Source organism: Mustela erminea, chromosome 16, assembly GCF_009829155.1.
Source record: "Mustela erminea isolate mMusErm1 chromosome 16, mMusErm1.Pri, whole genome shotgun sequence".
Lineage (NCBI taxonomy): Eukaryota > Metazoa > Chordata > Mammalia > Carnivora > Mustelidae > Mustela > Mustela erminea.
In genome coordinates this window covers 23,640,824-23,667,901 of record NC_045629.1, presented here as the reverse complement: position 1 = coordinate 23,667,901, position 27,078 = coordinate 23,640,824, and the positions used below count along the sequence as shown (strand labels likewise).

The window sequence follows — 27,078 nt, the reverse complement described above, 5'->3', positions numbered from 1 at the left end:
GCATGGGCCATGGCTTCTCAGGGTGCCCTAGAAAGTCATCTACAACAAAAGTGGTACAGGTCTGGAGTGTTTTGGTTTATTTTGTGCTTGTGTCACCTTGGCAAGATGACTGAAGCTATAGAGAACATGGGTATACTGCCATCAGGTCACCTTTGTGGGACAGTTGGGGCTCCAGTGGGCTATGGGCTCACTGAGGGAGTGGGTCAGTTCTACTGCCCAGCCCCTGCTTCTGTCCAGGCTATCAAGGTAGAAAGGGAACATAAAGCATGGCCCTTGCCCACCCCTCCACTGCAGAGAGATTTTTCAGCAGCATTCTCACTGTTTGGTGGAGTTCTGGAGCTAGATCCTTTATATCCTAATTGCCCTTTAACCTGCAGCTTTTGTGCCCCAGGACAGACAAATGTGTTCAGGGTTTCTTGGTACTATCCCACCCTGCTGTGATTCACAGCACTGGAAGTGAAGGTTCATGTCTCTGTTTCTCTTGCCATTCCCCATGTAGTCTGTCTTTGGTTGTGAAGAAGCTGGTCAGTTTGTTTGCAATTCTTCAGAAGATATTACTAAATAAGTGCCTACTTAGTGTGTTCATGGAGAAGGTGGGTTCAGGGTCTTCCTGCATTGCCATCCATACTAGACAAACAAAAAATGTCCATTTTTTAAAAATATTTTATTTATTTATTTATTTGACAGACAGAGATCACAAGTAGGCAGAGGCAGGCAGAGAGAGAGGAGGAAGCAGGCTCCCTGCTGAGCAGAGAGCCTGATGTGGGGCTCAATCCCAGGACCCTGGGATCATGACCTGAGCTGAAGTCAGAAGCCTTAACCCACTGAGCCACCCAGGCGCCCCCAAAAATGTCCATTTTAAATGTGAACTCCAAAATTTGCTGAAATCCAAGACGAAATGGAAAACCTGATTAATAATGCTCAATTCCAAGCTTATTGAGAAAAATGAGAGCTGCTTTTGTAAAAATAATAATAATAATAATAATGATATCTTTAATGAATTATTTGATAGATTTTGAGATATGGGGATTACTAACATCAAGTACAGAGAATTTTATTATTCTAAAGCCATTTCACTTAGTTCTTAATGAGAACATATATATGCCAGGTCTTGAATTGGATTTCATCTTCATTCTTAAAGAATTCACTTTGGTCTAGAGTAGGACCAGATATGTAAATAATAAAAGAGCAATGCTGTGCAATAAATTTCATGCCGAAGTTTTAGAATAATCTATCTTCCAAGATCTTTTTATTTATAATTTGGGAAGTATTTGTACATCCATATGCAAATTTTCCTGACATAATATGAAAGCAAAGCTATGTTCATTTTTTCCCATACAAATTGTAACTATAAACTTTTTTCTGTACCTGTTTTTTTTGTTTTGTTTTTACAATATATTCTGACAGTCATTCCATATCAGTGCATGGAGTTCTGTATCTCTAATTCTTTCAAATTGCAGCACTGGCATTCTATTACTTGGATGTGCTACACTTCAATGAGTCCCTTGGGGTGAATATTTAGGTGGTTCCCATATTTACTATGACAAACAGTTCTGTAGTGAATGGTCTTCATGTGATTCATGCATGGGCAAGTGTGTCTGTGGGATAAATTCCTAGAAGTACAGTACCTGAGCCAAAGGTTATATCCTTTTGTGGTTTTTAACATTTTATTAATATATTCTTCAGCAAAATTCAGTTTACATGTGAGTGTTCATCCACCCAGCTTTTTTTATGTTAGTAATTTTATGTATATCTAGAAAAGATAAATGCAAAATGATGAGGAGGAAAAGTAGAGGGATTTGGAAAGTTGCACATGTGGACAAGAGGAGCAGGAAGGATGTGTCATTTTCCCATTATGGAATATTTTGGTTCTAATAACCCAAAAATGTGTGCTACTTTCCAAGATATTTGCTTCAGTATCTATTTCTCTCAATATACGCCTAATGCTGATAAACTAATAATATACTCATCAGTTCCAGCTATCTTTTCTGTTTATATTTGTGATTAGCTGTTTTTAGTCCCATGGCTCTCATTACCTGATGGAGTATCTCCATTTAGGCATCCTAAGTCATCCCATCTGAATATCAGCTAATAAAGTAACTCAGTTCGCCCCTTAAATTTGCCTGGTATTCTCCTCCTCCAACCCATCACCAAGACATATGTTATTGTTTATTCACGTGGCTCCTATCCATTGTACACATTCCATTTCCACTATCCCTTGGCATAATTTCTCTACTACTGGGCAGCCACACCTCCAATTCATCCTTCCTAAGTAGATATCCCAAATGCTTCTACCTGGAAAAAGCTCCTTCCTTACTAGTCTTTGTTTTGAGCATACCATCCCAGTCCCATCACGTCACACTAAATGCTCTGTTCATCCCACCTATCAGCCTTATTGTATATGATCTCCTGACTTGGAGTCCCATCTCTTTCCCATCTAGCTAACCAGCTTTGCCCTTCTTCAAATTCAGTGCAGGCCCAGCTTACCCTCTCCAGCTTATAACCGAGCTCTCCTCACTCTGAATGCATTCATTGATTTTTTGTTGTTGTTTTATTGAGATATAATTGGTAGACATCACTATATAAATTTGAGAAGGTGTACAGCATAACAATTTTGGTTACATATATTGTGAAGTGATTGCCACAATAAGTAATAAATTTAGTTAACAACTATCATCATAGCCACAAAAAAAATGTTTTTTTTTTAAATGTTTTTCCTTACACTGAGCAGTCTTAGAATCTACTCCTAAATTTTAGACATACTATAAAGCAGTGTTCTTTTTCTTACAATTGGAACTTTATATCTTTCATTTACCTTCATCTAATCCCCCCACTCCCTGTGTCTGGTAACCACAAATCTGATCTTTTTTTTTTTTTTTTTTCCTGTGAGTTTGGGGTTTGGATTTTTTTTTTTTTTTTAAGAGTCTACCTATAAGTGAGATCATACAGTATTTATCTTTCCCTGACTTGTTTTACTTGGCATAAGGTCTATCAATGTTGTTGTGAATGTTAAGATTTTCTATCTTATGGTTGAATAATAGTCCATCGTATATAGATGCCATAAATCTTTTATCCATTCGTTCATCAGTGGACACTTAGGTTGTCTCCATGTCTTGGCTATTATGAATAATGCTGTAATGAATATAAGGGTACAGATATCTCTTCAACAAAGTTTTCATTTCCTTTGGATATATACCCCCAAAAGTGGAATTGCTGGATCATAGGGTAGGTTTTTTGTTTTTGTTTTTGTTTTTGTTTTTTGGCATTCCCACCAGGAATACGCAAGGGTTCCCTTTTCTCCACAATCTCACCAGCACTTTACTTCTTGTCCTTTCGATAATGGCTGTTCTCACACACATGAGATTGTGGTTTTGCAATTCCCAGATTAGTGATATTGAACATCTTTTCATGTATCTTTTGGCTGTCCGTATATCTTCTTTGGAGAAATGTTTATTTAGGTTCCCTGCCTATTTTCAATCAGGTTATTTGTTGTTTCACTACTTATTTGTATGGGTTTGTTATATATTTTTGACATTAATTCCTTATCCAATTATGGTTTACGAATATTATTTTTCCCCATTCTTTAGATTTCATTCTTTAGTTTTTCCATTTTGTTGACCATTTCTTTTGCTAGGCAGAAGTATATTTTCAATGCAATCCACTTGTTTTTTTGCTTGTGCTTTAGGTGTCATGTCCAAAAAAAAATCATTACCAAGATCCATGTCAAGGAATTTTTTAATGTTTTCTTCTAGGAGTTTTCTGATTTCTGGTCTTACATTTAAGTCTTTAAATGTTTGCAACCAATTTTCTCAGGATCATTTATTGAAGACACTGCCTTTTCTCCACTGAGTATTCTTGGCTCCATTGTCAAATTTTATGTGACCATATACATGTGTTTTATTTCTGAGTGGTTTATTCTGTTCCATTGATCTATGTGTCTGTTTTTATGCTAGTAATATACTGTTTTTATTACGATAGCTTTATAATATACCTTGAAATCAGGAAATGTGATGTTTCCCACTTTCTTTCTCAGGATCGCTCTGTCCATTTGGGGTTATTTGCAATTCCATATAAATTTTACATTTGTTTTTTCTACTTCCTTAAAAAATGCCATTGAAATCATGGTAGGGATTGCACTGAATCTCTGGGTGGCTTTGGGTATGTATCATGGACATTTAAGCAGTATTAATTCTTTTAATCCATGAACATGAGATATCTTTCCTTTTGTTACATATTCAGTTTCTTTCATTCATGTCTTTTGTTTTTTAGTGTAGCTATTTTGCTTGGTTAAATTAATTCCTAACTTGTTTTTTACAGGTCATTTAGTATTCGTGCATAGAAACACTATGGATTTTTGTATGTTAATTTTGTATCCTGCAACTTTACTGAATTTGTTGCTTAGCTATCATTTCTTTTGTATGGAGTCTTTAGGGTTTTCTGTATAAAATCATGTCATCTGCAAATATTTTGTTCTTTTCAATTCTAATGCCTCTTTTTTTTTTGCCTGCTGGTTCTTGTCTGTGGGGGCATAGGTAATGCAGATTATTTTATACATCTGTAGTAGATACAATATTCAAGTCAAAGACTTTATTAAACCTAGAAGCAACCTTGATTTATTTCCCCTAAACCTTCATGTTACAGATAAATAAACTGGCGCTCAGGAAAACTGTCATAATTCAAAATCCTATAACTAATGTCCGAGTTGAGAGTATAACCCAGTTCTCCTCATCCTGGCACCTGCTTTTCTTTTGCCACCTTATCTCTCTGACTTCATATAAGAAATATCTGTTTTAGGTTTAAAACTGACATGGAAAAAATTGTTTTCTTGCACCCAGTTGTGCTAGGAAGCTCTTGTACATTCATAAACTCTTTGCATCAGTTTGTGGTGAATTAGGGAAAGCATTTGTAATATTAGTTCTAATTATTTGTGAACATGAGTTTGAGTTTCCTCTCCCCTGGATTCAGTCTTCTTATAATGACTCACTTAATATTAAATACGCTTTTCTTAAAGTAGAAGCCCAGTGAGTTTTGTGAGACTGAAGCTGCTGATTCTAACAGAGATCATTAGCCTTCATGTTATGAAATAGTGTTGAGGGAGAAGTTGCTGTCCTTGTATAGGGATGCTTCCAGAGAGTACCTCTTCCCTTTCATATATACCTAAGGTTTGCCAGTATTACTGTGGAGCTTTCTGCACTTTGGCTCAAATGAATGACCCCATCATCACTGTCTTGTAATGAGTTGTGTCTGTAATATACCACAGGCATATTTCATCACTTGAATTTGTTTCAGGGTGCTACTTGATCAGTGGTTCTTAATAATACTCTATAGGAGGAGGAAGCTATTACTATTTCTGTGAACAAGCCACTCCAGGGCTCTTTGTGAATAACCTTGCCTTTCCATAACCTGTTTTGAGGATGGTTTAAAACAATTTCTCTGTTACCTGTGCTCTAAGCTGGAATCAACTCCCTGAACTGTGAAGATAAGACACATAACCATTGTAGGACTTTGTTTACTATGGAATTAAATCCCTAATGTTTATTTTAACATTTACCCAGGAAATTAGTTGGATCTTTTTCAGTTCCTTTTCCAGTTTCTCTGCCATTCTACAGTACATACGGCTGAGTACACCAATGGCTCTCAAATGTGTTTTGTTGTCAATGGGAAACATATCTAACTTCAGATAATCAACATGCAAAAGAATTTGGCTGAACTTACTTTGTAAAAAAAAAAAAAAAAAACAGAGCAACAGAATGACTCAACCTTTGTTCAGTTGTTCATGAGAAGCAGCTTTGAGGAAGGACAACAAATCTCTGACACATTAGAGAAAATAAAACAAATAAGAAAAATATACAAGTTAATTAAAAATAAAAGGATATTAAAAAGATGGTTAAATATACAAGAAGGCTGTATATATATAGCACATATATACGTATATAGTTGAACACTTGAAAACTTTTAAAATAGTGAACGATTTTCCTTAAAAATGATGTGTCAAACATGGACTTGAAATTTAGTAAAATGAGCAAGTTGCTGAATGGTACATACTATTTATATACACAATTTCAAATATGAGCGTGCACACATAAAAGATATAGAAAAAGACTTATGGAGGTTATCTGGATAGTAGGATTAGAAATGATTTGCTTTTCCCTATAAAACTGAAGTTGTACATTATGCAAATATTTTACAGTACACAGATTTTTATTAACAGAAAAAAAAAAAGCTTTCTGTGTTAACATTTTTCAGATCTGATCTATAATATTTCAGTGTTCCTTACTCAACAGAATGTGGGAGGGAGTGTTTGTATTTCAAGCTATATACTAGAGTACTGATAATTTATACTGTTGGATTAAAAGCCCATTGAGTAGAGTTAGGAGGCATTACAGCCTCTGGGCTTAAGCTTCAAACCTGACCTGATGTGAATCCAGTGTGCACTCCATACCAGCTGTTATTCAAACCTCTCCGCTCCTCCTCCAAGACTCAGTTTTTTTCTTCGGTGACACCATGATGGTAATACATATCTATCCCTGAAGTTATAGAGAGGCTTGAATCTGAGACTCTATATAAAGTGCTCCGGACAGTGCCTGATGAAATACCCCCTAAATTACCGCTATCATTATCATCGATGACCTCCTGGTAGGCCCTGCTCCACGTGGCTTCTGCAGCCAATCATGTCTTTCTCACATCTTAACAATGCAATTCCCCTTCCTTCTCTGCCCCGAACACAGGCAACCTTCAGGTGCTCTTCTGAATGGTCATCCTTGCATAACGTAGCTTAACGGTTGCCTCCTCGTACCAGGAACTTCCCCCAGCTTCCCAGGCCAGAGGAACTGGCTCCTCCTAGTCCTTTCGTAACACACAGACAAAAGTTCGTGACTGTTGTGCATTTCCACGTCTCACCCACAGACGGCACCATCCCTGCAGATGCGGAGAAGGAGTGAATGAAGGCAAAGGAGTTCAGTCTGTTTTTCTAATCAAAAAAGTTGACAAGTAGATCCATCCTAAAACTTTGGAAAGAGGTCTTCTGGGTCTCAGTGCTGGACTATTGAAAGATAGGGAGTCCAGAACGGTCAACATTTGATACTGGACTGTGCTATATGCTTTTAGTAGATTGCTTGAGACAAAGGCATTGTTAATAACTTAATAGTTGGCGTTCTCAGAATACAACAGTTCTGTGATCTACATCAAAAGAGTTACTTGCTTCCACTTTTAGGTACAGATAAGCACCCCCACCCAAAACTCTCATGTTCTTCTATTTGCTTCCATGACAAATCCTTCTTTTTGTCTGATTGTAATTCCTTTTGCACCGTAATTGCAAAGTATAGTCAGGCCTTCACAGTATTTCTTTTATTGTTGTTTTAAAAAGCAGTTTTTCTATGGGCTAAGTAGAATGTTGTCTTCCGAAAAACAAGGATTACCTTTCCTTTATTTGAAAAAAGATTTTGCTGATGCCTAAGTACTTACTGTAGAGCTTTGAGCAGTAAGAGTTTATAATCATGTTTTCATCCTTCAGGGATGAGGTAATCTCTCTTCTTTTCCTGTTTTTCTTATCGCTGGCTGATTCAGGTGTTTTACAAAGAGTCTCATCATTTAAACTAGATTTTTAGGCTGACTTTTTTTTTTTAAACAACTACCAGAAAAACCATTCGATCGTCATTTAAAGTTTTCCCATATGGTAAAGCCATTATATAAGGTCAATGTGAAGAATGCCTAATGGAAGTAAATGAAAAAGAGCTGCTTCTTACATGAGCAAAATTAAGTTTTGAAAAATGTAAAATGCTACCTTCTAAGGAAAACTGCTTAAACTTTTAGCATTATAAATCCACTGGATCCATATTTTGAAAGGCAACCGTGTTTGACAAAGTTTCCTTCATAGCTGTTGTGTTTTATGTACAGTTTGGAATTGGCATTCAAGTCACAGTACAGATCGACTTCAGAGATATCCATCACTTTCTTAAAAGAAGCAGACTCCAGATTATATTTTAAAATGCAGTCCAGTAGTCTTCGGGGAGAATTAAGTTTGAATTTTTGTTTTAAACAGATGTGATGTTAAGCTCTTCCCTGGCAGTTCTCACAGTGCTGAGAAAAAGGGATGAGCGTTGTAGCGAATTTCAAAAGCAGGTTCAGGCTTCGTGCTGGGAGCATGGCCTGTCCTCACCGTGTGTCTGCCCCTTTCACAGCACGCCATGCCCTTCTGGAGGATCTCCAGTCACTCGGACCTCATGGCCCTCCATCATGCCTTGGAACTGGAGTACCTGTAACAGCCACCTAGCACTTTGGAACCGCACAACTGCCTGTGACCAGGAACAAATCCAGCAGGCCTGAGGCCTGTGTCCGCGCTGGAGTACCCAATGTCGCGATTTCACCATGTGGACGCACAGCTGCCGGCGGTCTTCACCTCTGCCCTGGTGGTAAATGAAGGACCACATCGATCTCTTCAGACCAGCTGTTGACTCTAGTACTGTGAATCCCATGAGAAGAAGCCATGAGAATGTTCTAGTATGGTGTGATGTGTCTTTGCCACAGTAACTACATGGTTCAAACCTGTGAAGAAAGGACCTGCAGACGCTTCCATTGTTCACATCTTCAATGTGACAGAAACATTAGCTTTTCCAATACAGCAAACTTGATTGCACAACAAAGACTGAAATGTGTTTCCCGAAGACCAGGGAGGGGATCTTCTTGGAAAGAAAGTTTACTTTTTTGGTGTCTCATACCCAGGGTAATCTGTACATCTCTACTTATTTATGAACAGACTTTTTAAAAACAGCTTTAATTGAGGTATGATTCCAGCACCATACAATTCACTCAACCAGACTTTTTTGACATCTAGTAACTGAAGAGACAGTAGCATCATAATAAGCGATTAAAGGCCTTTGCCTCACGACACAGCAAGTACTTTGAATCTTAGCACATTGCAAAGTAGTTTAAAGTATGTCTAATTTAAACGTATAATATGTACATCACTGAGACAATCATGTACAGAGAATTTGGGGTGTAAATTTGTAATAATGGATGATTCTTTTACATATTGTTTAGAAAATGATATTGAAAGGTAGCGATGCCTTGATAGTGAAGTATGAGGCCATGTGTGCAGAAAGTCCTGTGCAGTGCCTTATCGAAGTACTGGGTATAAATATGTAGATAATGGAGTTTGTTTTTTGTTTTTTGTTTTTAGATAATGTTGTCAAGACCAAAAGCATGGATGTTAATAGGAATTTGTTTTCCAAATTATTTTTCCCATCAGTTTTTTCTTCTTTTTTTAATGCTGTTAGGAGGACCTTGGTAAAATACAGCAGTATCTTAAATAATCTGAAAAAAAAAAAACAAAAAACAGTCCTCTTACAACCTCACTTTTTCAGTTTCAACACTCATGTATTATATGTAACTACTTGAAAAAAATGATTATGCAAATGCTTCTTCCCACAGAAAGAATGTAGATGATTATTAGATATATTTTATTAATAAAATGATTCATGAATTGGAGACTAGCCAAGTTTTGTGTGCTCAGATTATAGGGTCTGTATTTTCTTGCTTAGATAAAGGAAGGCATTATCACCTATCTGGAAATGAGCAAAACTTTTTGATCGTTCCCTCTGTTTTCCTCCACACCTTTCCCTCAATCCCACCCTCCCTGGAAAGTTCATTGCAGGCAGTGGACATGGCCCAATAATCATCAGCAAGGTTATTTCTCACCTGCATTATCTATAAGGCATAAATCTGGGAAATAAAAATTGTCACCTTTGTTATGCCATAAGACAGTCTCTCTAAAAGTGAGGCAGTTGGGCACTAGTTTTCATCTAAAACCTTCCATTGTTATGAAATTACTTTTTGGATGAATTTTAAAATTACATTGAGGGAAAAAAAAAAAAAAAAAAAAAAACACCAGCTTTAACCCAAAGTAGCTAAAGAGCTGCTCTTAACTATTCCTGAAGTTTCATGTTGCTGCTAAAATTAGTTGTGAGTTTTCCAAATTGCTTAAAAATCAAATTTGGGTAGTTTTTTTCTTTTTTTGCTTGAAGCAAACAGAAGATAATTTTTTTAGCCTTTTCATTTTATGTTTTTGTACTCTGCAGATTGGAAAGCAAAGTTTATCCTGGCTTTACTGTATAAAGGTGTGTTGTGTCCACAATTGTGTACAGAATTTTTCTTCATTAATTTTGTGTTTAAATTAATAAAATTGATTTGTGAAGTACTGTAATCTCCTTGAATACATTCTCTTATCTCTCGTTTATGAGAAATAGGATCTTGGTTGCATTAGCATGCTTCTGGTCCAACAAAAGGAAGTGGTATGAAGTAATTGTAGTAATAATGGCTTTATCAGTCCTTGAGGAGACTAAACCAGAAGGGTAACATCTGTTTCTTTGATCACTGTAAGAACAGATGAACAGAAGGGCTCTACACTTCCTTTAAAACTATATAAACTGGACCCTCACTCAAATTTACCATAGAACAGAATTCAGCATCAAGAATCTTGGATAACAGAGCATCGATTTAGCCACTCAAATACCATAGGGATAGCAAAATAAAGCAGTTCTATCTATAAAGAACATCCACAACACTTACCTCTAAAATTTGGCCAGATTAGTCACTGACAGGGAGCTATAAAACAGTACAACTTGCTTCCTCTTGGGATTCAACCTTAGAAACAACATTCATACACACAAACACATGAAAAATCAAACATGCGATTATATGCCTCATTTATCCAGGACCACGATGTTCGTTTTTCACAGGTACACACCCAGGCAAGTGGCTTGAGTGACGAAGTGCGTGAGCACGTTTGGATGCCTGAGAATAAAAAAAGTTTGGATAAAGTCTTCAGAGATGGGCAAGGATGGGGAGTGGAAGGATTTTTAAGTCTCGGGTAAAGAAAATAAGGAAAATGGGCAAAATGGAGGTTATATCCTCAAAAGAAAAATTTTTTTTAAAGGATTTTATTTATTTATTTGACAGAGATCACAAGCAGGCAGAGAGGCAGGCAGAGAGAGAGAGGAGGAAGCAGGCTCCCTGCTGAGCAGAAAGCCCAATGCGGGACTCGATCCCAGGACTCTGAGATCATGACCTGAGCCGAAGGCAGCGGCTTAACCCACTGAGCCACCCACGCGCCCAAAAGATAATTTTTTAAAGCAACACTTCTAACATAATACTACCTGACTACTATATGTAAAGGGTTTCCCTTTGACCACTGATTAGAGCCCAAATTTTTCTACTTGGCATTCCCAAGTTTCCAAGTATAGTATCTACTTTCTTCCCACCATAATCTCTCATTACTGCTATGAACAAACCTTCAGTGCACATTAACTGGACTCTATTAAATAGACCAAACCACCTATAAGCATCCCTGCCTCACTTGTTTTCAGAGCATTCCTATTTCCATTAATGACATCCTCCACTCTCAGTGCAGGATTCTTCTTCGGAGCCTTCTTTCGCATCATGGCACCCAGCATTAGTCCCCTCTCCTGACCTTCTCCCACTCAATGTCTATAGTCTCATTGGAGTTCATATTGTTCCCTTCCATAAAGATTCTCTGGGCCGCCACTATGGGAGGCATTGTCCTAGGTGCTAAGGAAGGTCCCTGCCCCTGAGGATGGGGTTTTACACTAAAATAGGTAAGAATAGACAAGACATGAAAGAATGAATGAAATACTTGAAACACTCTTGCTGGAAAATTGGGACAGGGAATATAAGTGACAGGGCATAAGGATGGACAGAACCATAATGTATGAACTTAAATCAACTGCTGAGAAATAAGCAGCATGTGAAGATCAGGGGCACAGAAAACGGGCGAAGGTCCTCGAGAAGAAGGCTTCTATCTATTGTGTTCTAGGAGTGAAAAATCATGCCCATGGGTCCAAGAAGAGATAACTTTGGAAAAGGAGGGAGACCTTGTAGCCTTGAAGAGTTGGCTAGAGATTTGGATATTATTCTAAATGGAATGGGAGACCATTGAGGGTTTAAACAAATCTGACACACTCTGACATAATGACCCTGGGGGTGGGGTGGAGAATGGGATGTCAAAGAGCAAGAAAAGAGGTAGGAAAACAAGTTACTAGCTTAATAGGGCAGAACCAAGTCCTTGATGGCACAGACCATTTATCAAGACACTGCCTTATTCTGGTTTAGTAAAACAAAAACAAAAATAAAGAAAGAAACAAAAACAAACAAGGTGAACAGAACAGTCCTCTCCCTGCCCTCAAGCATTCAGATAGTAATTTTAAAAGGGATCAGTTACAATGATAAAACAGTCTTCCGTGAGCAGTAGGGATGGATGTGAAATGGGGCTGGCATAGGCAGCATAGGCAGGTAGGGGAACGCTTCCCTCCAGGAACTGACCTCTAAACAAAGATCTGAAGGCTAGCGTTGGTCTGAGGAGAGGGGAGAGAAGGTGAATATGAAAGAAGCCTTGATTGGGCAGAATGTGGCAAGGGAAGGAGAGAAGAAAAGGAAAGCCATGGACTACGGGACTGCTCACCATTGAGTGAGGGTAGAAGTGACCAGAAGAGGAGAAGGGCACAGGCTTTACCTGTCCTTCATCTCAGAGTAAACTTTAGGCTTAGTGTGATAGGAACAGAAATTTCGCTCAGGCTCCTGCATTAACACACACAGCCTGGAAACTTTCACTGTGGCAATGAATCTCCAGGAGACTTAAAATGTTCGGTCTAAATAGTTGAGCCCCTTCTAATTTACAGATTACGAAACTTGGGTTAAATGCTTTGCCAGAGGTCACAGCCAAATAAGGCAGAGTCATGACCCCAACCAACTCTTGGATACAACACAGAATCATGGAAAGATCAAGAGCTCCAGGGGCAGCAAACATTCGCTTTGCCTCCCTGCTCTATCTCTGCATACCGGGGTGAACTTTGAGAGCCCCTCTCAGTTCAAGGCATATTCAGTGTCCTGTCCACCCAGTTCGTACAATTTCCTAATGATGTCTTTTTTAAAAAACCTTAGCAAGCACCCTCAATTCCATGTCATCTTTTCAGAGATTGACTTAAAATTTATCTACTAATTGGTATTTACCAATGTCAACTTTTAGCAATAACTTACAAAATTTGTTTTTAAAAAAATACTTGAATCTGACATGGGTGTTTCCCAATTCAAATGAATATAAAGGAGGTCATTTGCTTAACAGAATGTGGAGACGATGCCACAGACATTGTGTGTTCATTTAAGACCTGTGAGAAATTTCCTTCCAGACACTGGAACTTACTCACACAACATGCAGCTCTGAAAGATTCCACTGGAATAGTCCTGTCCATCCCATTCAGGAGAGCTTTTTGACAACCCGAAAGGATAGAGTTGGTAAAAGCACTTCTCTCAGTGTCTCAGAATGTTTCCATTTCTCTCTATTCTGTGCAATTATACAAACTGACAGGATAACTTGTGGCAGAAGAAATGAAAGGGTTTGTAATTTAGGAAACCTTTGGCCCCACTGACTGAAAGCAGGTTGTTTGTAAAAAGGAAATCCTGACCTCAGCTAACTGGCAAACTCTGTCAGAAGCAATAGAAGGAAGCAAAGGAGAAAGAACAGCGCCGGGGATTTTTATTGGCAACAGAAGAAAAACGGATGCTCTGCCAGAGGAAAGCCCTTCGAAGAGAACTCTCCAGTGGGGGAACAAGACATGCCCAGAGTTACTGAGTGTGTGACTGCACAATTGCATGGTGGTTCTGTTCTGGTTTTGTGGGCTGGTCTGACTGGGGGAGTTTTCTGCATGGGGATGATGGCTAGGCTGACAACCCTGAAAGTGGATTTCCTCCAGTCAGCTGAAGTTGGGAGTCCCGCTTCTCCCTCAACTACCTGATGTTTTCCATGTTAGTGCTGTCCATCGACTCACCCCCACTAACTTCCTCCCTCTATGTGCGGTGTGGCAGGACTCAGCAGGGACCTCTTGGTAACTCCATAAAAGAAACTTCTCTGCAAGCTCTAATTTTCTTATGCCAGTAATTTTCAATTAGCTGCCCATTGAAATCACCTAGGTGCTTTGAAAAATACTAATGCTTGAACCCCACCTCAGAGACTCTGATTTGTCTTGAATAGGGCTTATGCAATAGCCAAGGTAAAAAGTCACTGTTTCATGACAATCAGGTGTATGTAAGAGTGACCTCCACTGTACTCACCTCCTGGCACATGCAGGCAATTTGGGAAGTGCATTTTCCTGCTCTTGGTTTTTCCCTTCCAATCCATTCTGATTCCCAATTGGCCTTTCCTATATTTCTGAAATCCTTATGACTCCAATTCAACACCTGGGGAGATCTTACTATAACTAAAAATTCTGCTGGATTTCAGGGGTATCCCCAGAGGGTTGGCCATGTAGTGAGGGCACAGAGATACATGATAAAAAGGCAGACTGTGATGAGAACCTCACTAGATTGTAGAACACTTGCAATGGGGGTGGGGGGGGTGGGGAGGGAGGGGAGAGGGGCAAAGGTTGCAAATAATTTTAATTTATGATGCAAGCCCAGAGGGTATACCCAGTGGATGTTGGCTGAGGAGACAGGAGAAGTCACACTGAAGAGCTGATATTTTTGTTGGCCTAAATGGAAAAAAGAAAAGATGCTGATAGGCTCCCAAACTCTGGCCTTCCCTTGATTAATAAGAGAAATATAGTAACCACAGGCTGAAGGACAGTGGGGGGTGACTGCAATAGTCCAAATGAAATGTAATGAGGGTGTGTCCCATGCCAGCCCTGAAGACAGAAATATGGAACCAACATAGTAGATGTCCCAGAGGCAGAGCTAGTCATGAGTGGATAAGGTGAGCTTCCACAACCCTTTGACTACCCCCCTACATTTGACACCCAACACCAGAAAGGGTGTGGTTGGGAAGGGGTTGGTTCATTCTAAATCTTCTAACTCAGAACTGGCAGGCTTTTCTCTTTGGAACCATCTTTCCACAGATCTTCCTTGACATATGATGTGATTACATGCCAGTAAACCCATCCTAAGTTGAAATTATTATACATCAAAAATGCATTTAATAAATGAAATCTTCTGAACATTATAGCTTACTGCTCAGAACACTTATATTAGCTGAGAGCTGGGCAAAATCATCTAACACAAGCCTATTTTATAATAAATTATTGACTATCTCAAGTAATTTACTGAACGGTGTACTGAAAGTAAAACACAGAATGGTTGTATGCATACAGAACGGTCATAAACATACTGGTTGTTAACCCTCATGATTGCACGGCTGACTGAGAGCTGCAGTGGCCACCATTGCCCAGCATCGTGAGAGAGTATCACACTGTACATCTCTTGCCCAGGAAAAGGTCCAAATTCAAAACTCGAAGTATAGTTTCTACTGAATGCATACTGCTTTTGCACCATCATAAAGCTGAAAAATAGTAATTTGAAACATTGTAAATCGGGGACTGTCTGTATGTAGCTGAGTGTGTGTGTGTGTGTGTGTGTGTGTGCATGTGTGTGTGTGTGTTACAGAACTGTTGAGGGTAAGCAGAACAACCTGGTTTCCCTGATGGATCCAGAAAGTGTAGTAATCAGGTGGAAGCCCTTTACATGTAATGGAGAAAATATCACTCTTCCATTGCACATAGGAGAAAGATGTCTGTCTGATTAAAGGAGAGTATAAGGAAGTTAAAGCCTCCCTATGAAGTCCCTTATTATCTACTTTCTAAAAACATGATCTGGAGGTGGCAGGGGGTGTACCCAGGCCCAAGTTCAGCAGTACCTGCATGGCTTTTGTAGCATCTCCAGGAGGACATAGGTCCCCACAAATGCTCACCCCTCACACCTCCTATTAAGGGATACTGCACCCTTTGAGATGAACCAAGCACCCAGGGGCTGTCCCAAGATTCCTAACACAAAATTCCTTTGACTATGTCCCTTGCACTTTCTTGTTTATAAGCACAGAGGCTGCCCACCTCAGACAAACAGCAAAGTATTGAAGAGAAGAAAATGAAAAGAAATGAAGAGAAGAAACACTGAGACTAAGAATGTGGACAAAGTAAGTGAGAAGGTTGGTCGTGTCAATGTGGACAATGAAAAAGAGTAAACCACTGAACAGACTCCCCCTGAACTTGCTCTAGCCCTGAAGCGCAGGAGGCCTGGCCAGAAGCCACCCGCTGTCACAGGGATCAAAGTCCCCATGAACTTAAGTCCAGACAACCCCCGGGAAGGAAGAGGAAGGAGGAGGGGGTCGAGCAGGAGGAGGCAATGCTCCCACCGCTGGCTCTTCAGAAAGGGCCTCTTTCACCACCTCCGCATGTTCCTGTCTGTACAAACCTCTCACTGAGAAACGACCACAGGCCCCATCACCTAGCCTACTTAGTGGTTCAAAAATACGAAAGGTTTTGCAGGATTTCCATTCTTCCCAAAGTCGTTAAAATGCAAGCAGGGGGGAGAAGGAGTTGATGGAGGAAGCACACGCCCTTACTGGAACAGGCTTGTTTTGAAAAACTTCTGCCCTCTGGGGTTGAAAGCATTTCTTGGCCCAGTGGAATCAAGAGGTGCCATGATAGCTCCAGAAATGCTTCCAGCCCTTGACCTTGATATTTATTTGCAAAGCCTTACAGGAAATCAGTTCTATGTGTTCCATGAAAAACAAAGGAAAATGCAGGAATCAGGAAAAACAACAGACCGCTCCAAACAGCCTTACATGAACAGACTTTAAAGAAAATGAGAGGCTCAAAAAAGAGTTCCCTTTGACATGTAATCTCTCAACTTGTACTGAAGACCCACTGTGTGTTCAGGCCTCTGCTAGGTGCTGACAGGTTCTGTGCCTTGAGAGGTGCTGAGGGGATAAAGGTGGTGAGCGGGTGATTTCAGCTTCACCACTGAGGCACGGGAGGAGCTGAAGGCTTCAGACACAGAGGGAAGAGGGACATACTGTGGAAAGACTTCTAGCAAAATCTAACATTTAATTTGTATGTGAAGAACAGGTAGGAGTTCTACAGATTACATAAAGAAGGTGGCTGGGAAGAAAGCAAATAATGTCTAAAACACTTTCAGAAATTGAGCCTAGAAATTACAGTAAAAATTAAGCATGACTTTGAAAGACCTGATAGTCACTTACAACCACTTATGGCATGCTTTCTGCATGTCGTGAGAAATTCACAAAACAGCAAGGGAGATGTGCCAAGCATATAAATGCCTAGGATTAAGTTCACCGAGAATTGCAAACTCAAATGACAACATGGGACAGAAAGTAATATAAATGAGTAATTGATGTAGACCTAGTATAGGGATCCTCTTCTGGTAGTGACAGGATATCAGAAAAATATTTCTACACTGTAAGAAAAACATCAGAACAAGCAAAAGGCATTCATCCTCAGAGGGGAGGAGACAGTAGGAAGTGGTGGGGATTGTGTCAGAGGAAAAGTGCATGGCCCTAGAAAGAGGACAGCTGCTTCTCAACTCTGAACAGTTGTTGCCACCTAGGAATGCTGGCTCAGGGTGTCAGGTTTTCCAGTTTTCAAGAGAAGCCAGAAACACTCTTATTGGGAAAAGCTGGTTGTGGGAGTTTTAAACATTATGAATTATGGATCAAAATTAAAAATTGTGTAGGCAGATCAAAACAAGACCATGAGCACAGTTTAAAACATTCCAATAATGGGAAATATTTGTCTGGAATGTCTAGGAAGACTTCATGGAGGAATTGTTGGTGAAGCTGAGCCTTAGGGAAAGTTATTGGTAGAACTGACAACCTCACAGAGAAGGCTGAAAGGAAAAAGGGCTCAAGTGACAGAATAACTCATACTTTTGAAAGTCACATAATTCACAGGTCCCAAACTTGGCTATATACCAAAATGAACTTGGAAATTTTTGTTATCGTTCAATGCATACAGAATTTCTGTTCAGACAATGAAAAGTATTTAGAGATGGATAGTGGTGATGGTTGCACAATATCTTAAATGCACTTATTGCCACTAAATTATATACTTAAGAAACTTTAACATAGTAAAAAAAGAAGTTTATGTAACCCAAGTCATGTCTTCTTATTATAAACATTCGTCACAGAGTATAGAAAAAGCCATTTTAATAAAGGATTTTTGTTCTCAACCTGTTAAATGAATTTGCAATAAGCCAACCAATTCTTCCTATCACTCCCCTCAAACTATTAGGAGTTCATCCCACTGGACTCCTACCTTTCAACATTGGATATTTCACAGGCAACAACCTCAACTATTTCCATTAGAACGATCCTGGGCTTCATATGCTTTGATTCTGATTCATTGATCATTTATAGGATTTGGGGGAAGAGAGATGAGAGAAAGCAGCTAAGTTTTGGGTTCCCAGAAAATAAAGTCATGTGAATACCTTTATTTGTATGTATGTTTGTGTGTAATGTGTGTGTGCATAAATATGTTTAACCATATTGGCTTATTTTACTTAATTTTCTGCTTCTTGATTTTTAAAAATATTAACTAATTTAGATACCTTCCCACTTCAGTACTTACAGATTTAATTCTTCACTTTCAACAACTGTCTAGTGCTCTACTACATGTAAGAAGCATGCCTCTTTCATTGATAGAAACTGAGGGAGTTTGCTATATTTTTTCCTCTACAGACTATGCTATAATAAATATTCCTTTATATATATTTATAAACTTGCAAAAATATTTCATATAAATTTCTAGATATATATAGTTGCAAGGTCAATAGATTTTACTATTTAAATGCAATAAAATTTGCCTAATTCTGCAAAAAGAAAGAGTGCACCGATTTTTATACTTCCACCAAAAGTGTTATGGAAGCTAAAAGGCTTTTTAGACTCCAAGGACCCTACTTCCAGAAATCCTGATGCAGTAGTTCTGTGGTAGGGTCTAGAAATCAATATTATTTAAAAACTCTATAGGTAACTCTAGTATTTACCAACTTTTAAACCATTGATCTAAGTACAGTATGAACATCAAATTGTATATTAACTAATTGCAACTAAAATGTGAGAACCAAGAAACATTGTTGACAGAAATTGAAGAAGTCCTAAATAAATAGGAGGGTATAATATGTTCATGAATTAGAATACTGGATATTGCAAGAATATAAATTCTTGATCTGTGGATTAAACATAACCACAATCAAAGAACAAAAAGAGAAAGAGAACACAAGCTAATTTCTTAAAATAGAGCAAGAAGACATACTAGCAGGTGTCAAAACCAATCACAGAGATATAGAAATTAGTATTGTATTGGCACTAGCCTAGACAAAAAAAAGTATAAGGAATAGAATATACACTATCACAGGTGTCAAGGATGAGAGTACAGTACAGCAGAGGAAGAACGGCTTTTTTTTTTTTATTTAAAGAATAGCCTTTTTGATAAATGGTGCTGATCAATTGTATTGCCTTTTGGAAAAAGAATGACTCTTGACCCCCTACTTGTCACCATACACAAAAATAAAATCCTGAAAGATTGGAGCTCAGATGTAAAATAATAAAGCTATTAGAAAAATACATTAGAAAAATACATCTTGATGACTCTCAGGAAAACAGAGGTTTTGTAAGAGGACACAAAAAGCAATAACCATTTCTAAAATGACGAATTGGACTATATTAAAATTAAGATGTTCTGCTCATCAAAACACATCATTAAGAGAGTAATAGGGCAAGTCAGAGTGAGAAAAATATTTATAATATCGATATCTGGCAAAATACTCATAAAAATAATTTATTTTCTTAAACTCCTATAAATCAATAGGGAAAAGATAATAAATCCCAATATAAGAAAATGTGCATATGAAGAGGACGTCCAACTGACTGACAAACATAGGAAAAGTTGCTTAATTTCACTGGCTGTCAAAGAAATGCAAACTAAAAATGATTGAAGTTTAAAAAAAAAAAAAGATAATACCAGTATATAGTGCTAGTGGGAGTATAAATAAGAACAGGTTTTTTGTAAAACTGTTGACACTATCTACTAAATTGAATCATGCCATTCTCCTCTGAATTGTGGAGGAAGATAATCTTGATGCCATTTATTTAGTATTACCTATTGCCTTGAAAAACAATGGTTGGTTTTCACACATATATTTCTTAACCCTCTACCCAGCATTTTAAAGCTTCCTGGAGCAGGAATAATGCCTCATTTCTTATGCCACTAGAGTATCTAGTCCATCAGATGGACTAGATAGGTAGTATCTAGGTTGATGAAGAATGATAGGTTGAAGGTGGCACTGATTAACACTGTTCATCAATAAGTCCTTTTATATGTTGCCAAAAAACGGATTCATTTTTCTTTAATATCTTCTATATGTTAAGCATGCTAGTGTCTTAGATCTCAATTTTTAAAACCTGCTCTAATTCCATTTCTGGGAACTGATTCAGAAGAATATTGTTCATTATTTATCCACCAGAAGCTGCGCTAGTCACTGAGGACAAAACGGGAGCAAAAACAAATACCTGGTTGAAATAATCATGACCAGACCATAAAAATGAATGCTTGGGTTCTGGTGTAAGATGATGATATGAGAGGATACCGAACTCACTTCTTTCCATGGATACACTGAATCTATAGCTATGTATGGAACAACTCCCTCTAACAAAACCTGAAAACTAGGTGAATCCTATGTAGGTGAGAGAGAGGGCCCACACTGAAGCAGGTAGGAGACACAATCTTACCATAAACCTCATCCCTGATATGGGAGCCCACAATTGGGAGAACTCAAAACCCACAGCTTTTCACCCAGTAGCAAACGCTTTAAATCTCACAGCAGGCACTCTAACTTTTAACTGCACCCATGGCCCATGGCTATGAGAACCACAGGCCACAACAATCTGAGAAATGGCTCTTCAAGCACTTATACGTGGACTCACCAGCCCCAGCACTTACTGCAAAGGTGGGGGATCAAGAGGTAGCCAGACTTTGTATGAAAAAGGCTCATTGGCATATTGGCTACCTCCTAAGGGGCAGGCATCTAATTTAACACAATTCTATAGGTTTAATGGCTCGCAGGCACCAACTTCATGTTCCAGTAACATATTTGTACTCTCTACCTGCCGTGCTCCATCAGAGGACACCTCTGCATCACATGACTCTGGTGGCCAGTGGGACTTATACTTGTGGGGCCCACAGAACTGTAACCAATGGAAAAAGAACTCTTAAATGGCTACTATTCTTAGGGCACACCAAGAAGCAGCAAACCTGGGACCTTGGTCTGTATGTAAAAGAGGCCTATTAGGTTATCAGCATAGCTTCAGCTCCAGGTGCAGGCTTCCAACTAAACACAGCTAAGTGCTGACTGGAATCCCTTCCAGAAACCTCAAAGTGTCTGTCTTTGCTATCTTCATAGTCCCTCTCTGCCATGCTCCAGAGTGCCAGTATCTCCCAGAGGGGAGCTTTTATATACATCTAGTACCCTGGTTTTTATATCTGGTGCCCCAGTTTTTACACTGCCCTTTAATTGTCTTGCTTTGGTGGCAAGGGGAACCTGGTGTTCCTGCGGTCCATGGGACCATGATAGACAGATCTTGGTTGCCACCCCCAGGGCACTGCACAGAAAGCAGACTAAAAATACCCCCAGTCTTTCTGTGAAAAAGGTCTATCTGCCTGTCCTAGAGCTTTGGCCTGAAGGATGGGCTTCAGATTTGGTACACATCTGGGGGCAAACAGAAGTGCTCTCAAGAAACAGGGTGATGGATGCCATCTTTATGCTCTCCCGCTGCCTCACTACAGTTCATTGGTGTCCCCAGAGAGGAGTTTATGCATTCATTGGGAGCCCCATTTTTTGCATCTGCTGCTTAGGGGACACCTCCAGATCACCGGCTCTGGTGGCCAGCAGAGCATACAGTTGTGGTTCCAAATGACTGTATTACTTGAAAACATTTAAAGCTGCTGCCTGAGGGTCTGGCTCCAATTGGTCTGAATCTAGGTGCTGACTAAGATCCTCCCCTTTGGGAAACGCTTAGGTCTTGGAACACCTTCAACCACTAAGCTATTTTTTCTTTAATTACTTTAATATAAAAGACAGCAGTGTTCCTTATTTCACATAATATTTTTTTAAAGTTTTAAAGTATTTACTTAATATGGGGCACCTTATTGACTCAGTCAGTTAAGCATCTGCCTTTGGCTTAGGTCATGATCTCAGGGTCCTGGGATCAAGCCCTGCTTCAGGGTCCCTGCTCAGTGGGGAGCTCCCTCTGTCTGCCACTACCTGCTTGTGCTGTTTCTGTCAAATAAATAAATAAAATATTTTAAGAAAGTATTTAATAAATACTTAATGAAAATAAATGTATTGAAGGGTAGAAATAACTACAAAACTAATACTACCAAACATTACCGAGCCAGACAAAGAAAGGCAAATACCATATGATTTTATGTATATGGAGAATTCAAAAAACAAAACAAATAAATAACTGAAAAAGCAGAAACAGACCCATAAATACAAGAGAACAAACTGATTGTTGCCAGAGGAGGGGATGATGGGCAAAATAGGATGAAGGGACATGGCAGGTACAGGTTTCCAGTTATGGAATGAATAAGTTTTGGAAATAAAAAGTACAGCATAAAAAGTACAGTCAATGGTATTGTAATAGTGTTGCATGACAAATGATGGTAGTTACACTATGGCAAGCATAGCATAACATATAGAGTTGGCAAGTCACTATTATGTACACGTGATACTAATGTAACCTTGTGTTTGATCTATATTTCGGTAAAATAAAAGAGAAAAGCACTAGGCTCCTAGGACAGTTGTAGAGGTTTGAGAGAAACCAAAAGCTAGTACAGCGTTAAATGATGAGGCATAACACCTACATGGGGCCCCTACTTCATCTGATTTAAATAGCTCTTTTATCTAATGCACAAATCCAACACAGATTGTCAAGGAAAATGAAGAAGCAGATGAATATGTTTTAAATGAAGGAAGAAGATAAGACCTCAGGGGAAAAAATCTTGAAAGAAATGGACATAAATAATTTACTTGATAAAAGTACAAAATATTAAAGATGCACATCAAATTCAGGAGAAGAATAGATGAACACAGTGAAAACTTCAACAAAGAGCTAGGAAATAATAGAAGTCATAAAACTGAAGAATACAAAAACTGCATTGAAAAACACACTAGAGGGTTAAATAGCAGACTAAAAGGAGCAGAAAAAAAGAGTTAGTAAACTTGAAGAGAGGGCAATGAACCTCATTACCAGAGAAGCAAAAAATTTTTTAAAAATGAAAAAAGTGAAAGTAGCTTAAGGGACTTACAGGACAGCATCAAATAGATTAACATTCACATTACAGGGGTCCTAGAAGAGGAAGAGAGAGATGGAGAAATGGGCAGGAAACATTTGAAGAAGTGATGGTGGAAATTTTCCAAACCTGGGAAAGGAAACAGACATCCAAATGTAGAGAGCCCAGAGAATCCCATAGAAGATAAACTCAAAGAAGCCTATACCAAAAAACCTTATACTTAAAATGTCAAAAATTAAAGGAGAGAATTGTGGCACCTAGGTGGTGCAGTCGGTCGAGTGTCTAATTCTTGGTTTCAGCTTAGGTTGTGATCTCAAGGTCGTGGGATCAAGCCCTGCATCAGACTCCACGCTCAGCATGAAATCTGCTTGGGATCCTCGAGACCCTTTCCCTTTTCCCCTCATGCTCTCGCTCACTCTCTCTGTCTCTCTCTCTCTTTCTTTCTGAAGTAAATAAATGAGTCTTTAAAAAAAAAATAAAGAATCTGAAAAGCAGCAAGAGAAAGCTTATTACATACAAGGGAAACACCATATGATTACCAGAATTTTCAGCAGAAAATTTGTAGTCCAGAAGAGAGTAGCACCATATATTCAAAGCACTGAAAGAATAAAACTTCCAACCAATAATATTCTACCTGTCAAAGTTATTCAGAACCAAAGGAGAGATAGTTTTCTAGACAAGCAAAAGCTAAAAGTATTCATCACAAATAAACCAGGCTTACAAGAAATTTCTTTACACTGAAAAGAAAGGGTGCTAATAAGTAACAACAACAATAACAAAAACCTATGGAAGTATAGCTCTTGCTGGTAATGGTAAATATATAGTAAAGACAGTGCATTAATTACTTCAAAAGCTAGCATAAAGTTTAAGACAGAAGTTGAAAAAAACTATAATTACAATAATTCATTCAGGGATATACAAGATAAAAATAGGTAAAATGTGACATCAAAAACATACAATTTGGTGGTGGAAAGTAAAAATAGAGCTTTAGAATGTATTTATACTTAAGTTATTATCAATTTAAAACAGAATATTATCAGTATAAGTTGTTATATGTAAGAATCATGGTAAGCACAAAACAAAAACTTATATAAGATACACAAAAGAGAGAGAGAATGGAATCTAGACATACCACTAAAGAAAGTCCTTAAACCACAAAGGAAGACAGCCACAGAAGAAATGGACAGAAGAATTACAAAAGAGCCAGAAAACAGTTAACGAACCAATATGGCAATGTAGGAAGACTCTGAACTCACCTCTTCCATGGACACCGACTCTATACCTATTTATAAAGCAGTTCTTCCTGAAGAAGGACTATGGGGCTGACTAAACAGCTTCTGCACAAGGAAAGATAGAGAGACCAGATAGAAAATGGCAAGAGAAATAGGGACAAAGTTATGAAAGGACCCCACCCCCTGAAGCTGCCAACTACAGTGGGGAGGGATAATACTGAGAAACTACAAAGAGATTCATCTGCCCTAGGGCACAGACAAAAGCTGTGGTCTAAATGGCCAACTAGAATATAAAGAAACATGTCCTAGAGCCCTCCAAAATGGCAGGGGAGGTGCTGAAACTCTCCATGGGTTGGAGGAATAGGTAAACTCCACAGTTTACTTTCCCCCTCCACATTGACAGCCCACATGGGAGCAGTGTCTACAAGCTATAGCTAGCCTGCTGCCTTGGAGAGCCCTGGACCCCTAGCCCACACTGGTCCTGAACATCCTAGTACACAGGGCAAAAAAGAGAAAGTTCAATAGAGCAATTAGAATATAAAGGATCCAGTCCTAGAACTCCAGAAAATGATAGGAGTGCTGCTCAAGCACTCTCTAGGTAAGAGGACATGACAAGCACCTTGGTCCTCATTCTCATCTACTTTGATAACTCAGATAGGAAAAAGGTCCAGGTGCCATAGCTGACATGACACCTTGGCAAGCCCTGGATCCCTAGCCCATACCAGCCCCAGACACTCTGGGGCACAGAAATAACTAAATAACTAAATAACTAAATAAATAAATAAAGCAAGCTGTGGTTTAAAAGAGTACCTACAATATAAAGGATCCAGCCCTAGAACTACACCAAACAGTAAAGGAGGTCCTGAAACTCATACTGGCTCAGAGTGGCTGACAAGCACCATAACTTACATTTCTCCTCAGACTTGATAGCCGACAGGATTGGGTGCAAGGCACCATAGCTGACCTGCTGTCCCAGGGACAGCCCGGTAATCCCACCAATGTGGCCTAAACATGATGGGCACTGGAGCGCCACTGGTGAACATTCATTATAGCTCTAGCTATTTCACTAAAGTAACAAAGGTGCAAAACACCTCAGAACACTCCAGGAAAACATTATCTTCATTCCAGATGACTTGTCAGGGCACCACTGGCACAAAGTGCTTTGACTCTGGCTGCCCTGGCAGGGTGCTCTTTGCACAGAAAACCCCAGACCACCTGGCCTGTGCTTAACTCAACTCCAAAAGCATGACCACGGTGCCCTCTCCATGAAATGCCACACGACACACCAGTTTACACACACTTCAAATTTAGCTGTCCTGCCAGAATGGCCTTTGCATGAAGACCCCTGAGCCTCCCTGGTTTACACTCATTTCACCTGCAGATGTAATCTGATGCCTTCATTTCAGGTAGCACTGGAATGTTGCTAGTTCCCACCTCAGTTTCAGCTGTTCTGCTAGAGAAACCTCTACACAGAGAGCACCAGGATACCCAGCTTTTACACACTTTAACTTCAGCTGTCCTACAAGGGAACCCCTTGCATGGAGAGCCCTGGGACCACCCCATCTCACACTTGCTTCAGCTCAGACCATACCACCAAGGCAATCACAGCACTGAGTGTCCTGGGATTCACAGCCATGCTAGTCACAACTCCATTTAGCCAGCCCAAGTTACCAGGGACACACAGTCAACACAGGGGATGACCACACACAATACCATTCCTTTAAGGTTAGGAGAAATAGCTGTTCCACCCAATTTATAGAAACAAACACAGAGTCAAACAAAGTGAGGAAACAGAGGATATGTTCAAAAGGAAAGAATAAGACAAAACCTCAGAAAAAGATCTAAATGGAATGGAGATGACCAATTTACCTGACAAAGTGTTCAATGTAATGGTCATAAAGATGCCAACCAGACTGGAGGGAGAAGTGAATGTACCCAGTGAGAATTTCAACAAAGAGACAGAAAATATAATAGAACCGATCAGAGTTGAAGAATACAATAAATGGAAATGAAAAATATATCAAAAGAGCATCCACACTGAACAGCAAAAGAAAAAAGAATTATTAAAAAAAAAAGAAGAAGAAGATAGGTTAAAGACTTACAGGATTTCCAAGATAATATAATTTGCATGATAGGGGTATCAAAAGTAGAAACAAACAAACATTTGCATGATAGGGCTCTCAAAAGGAGAAGAAAAAAAGACAGGGACAGAAAACTTACTTGAATAAATAATAGCTAAAATTTCCCTAATCTGGGGAAGGAAACAGACAACCAGATTCAAGGAGCACAGAGTTCCAAACAGGATAAACCTCATGAGGTCCATAAGATGGCAAATAAAAATTAAGATGTCAAAGATTAAAGAAAAAGAATCCTTGAAGAAGCAAGACAAAAGCACCTACTTACATACAAGGGAAACCCCATAAGATTATCAGCTGATTTTTCTGCAGAATTTTGCAGGCCATAAGAAAGTGACATGATATACCCAAAGTGCTGAAAGAAAACAAAACAAAACACAGCAAACAAAAACAAAACTACAATTAAGAATATTCTGTGGCACAATATTATCATTCAGAATTAAAGGAGAGAGCATCTCCCAGACAAACAAAAGTTAAAGGAGTTCACCAGCACTAAACCAACCTTACAAGAAATGTTGAAAGGAATTTATTAAGTGGGGGGGGTGGGGAAGACCACAATTAGAAGTA

The 27,078-nt window shown here is 39.0% G+C and overlaps 1 protein-coding gene across 14 annotated transcripts in view; it reads left to right on the top strand.

Moving 5' to 3' along the window:
• EYA1 (EYA transcriptional coactivator and phosphatase 1) overlaps window positions 1-10,178 on the top strand; it is a 359,116-nt gene extending 348,938 nt beyond the window's left edge. For 4 of the 14 annotated variants that reach the window (XM_032316550.1, XM_032316548.1, XM_032316544.1 and 1 more), the window contains one exon: window positions 8,179-10,178. In XM_032316550.1, coding sequence (XP_032172441.1) covers window positions 8,179-8,272 — 94 coding nt within the window. In that variant the 3' untranslated portion in view covers window positions 8,273-10,178. The remainder of the gene's footprint in view (window positions 1-8,178) is intronic. The other 10 variants (XM_032316543.1, XM_032316547.1, XM_032316546.1 and 7 more) reach the window with 4 other exon arrangements.
• Window positions 10,179-27,078: the final 16,900 nt, after the last annotated feature.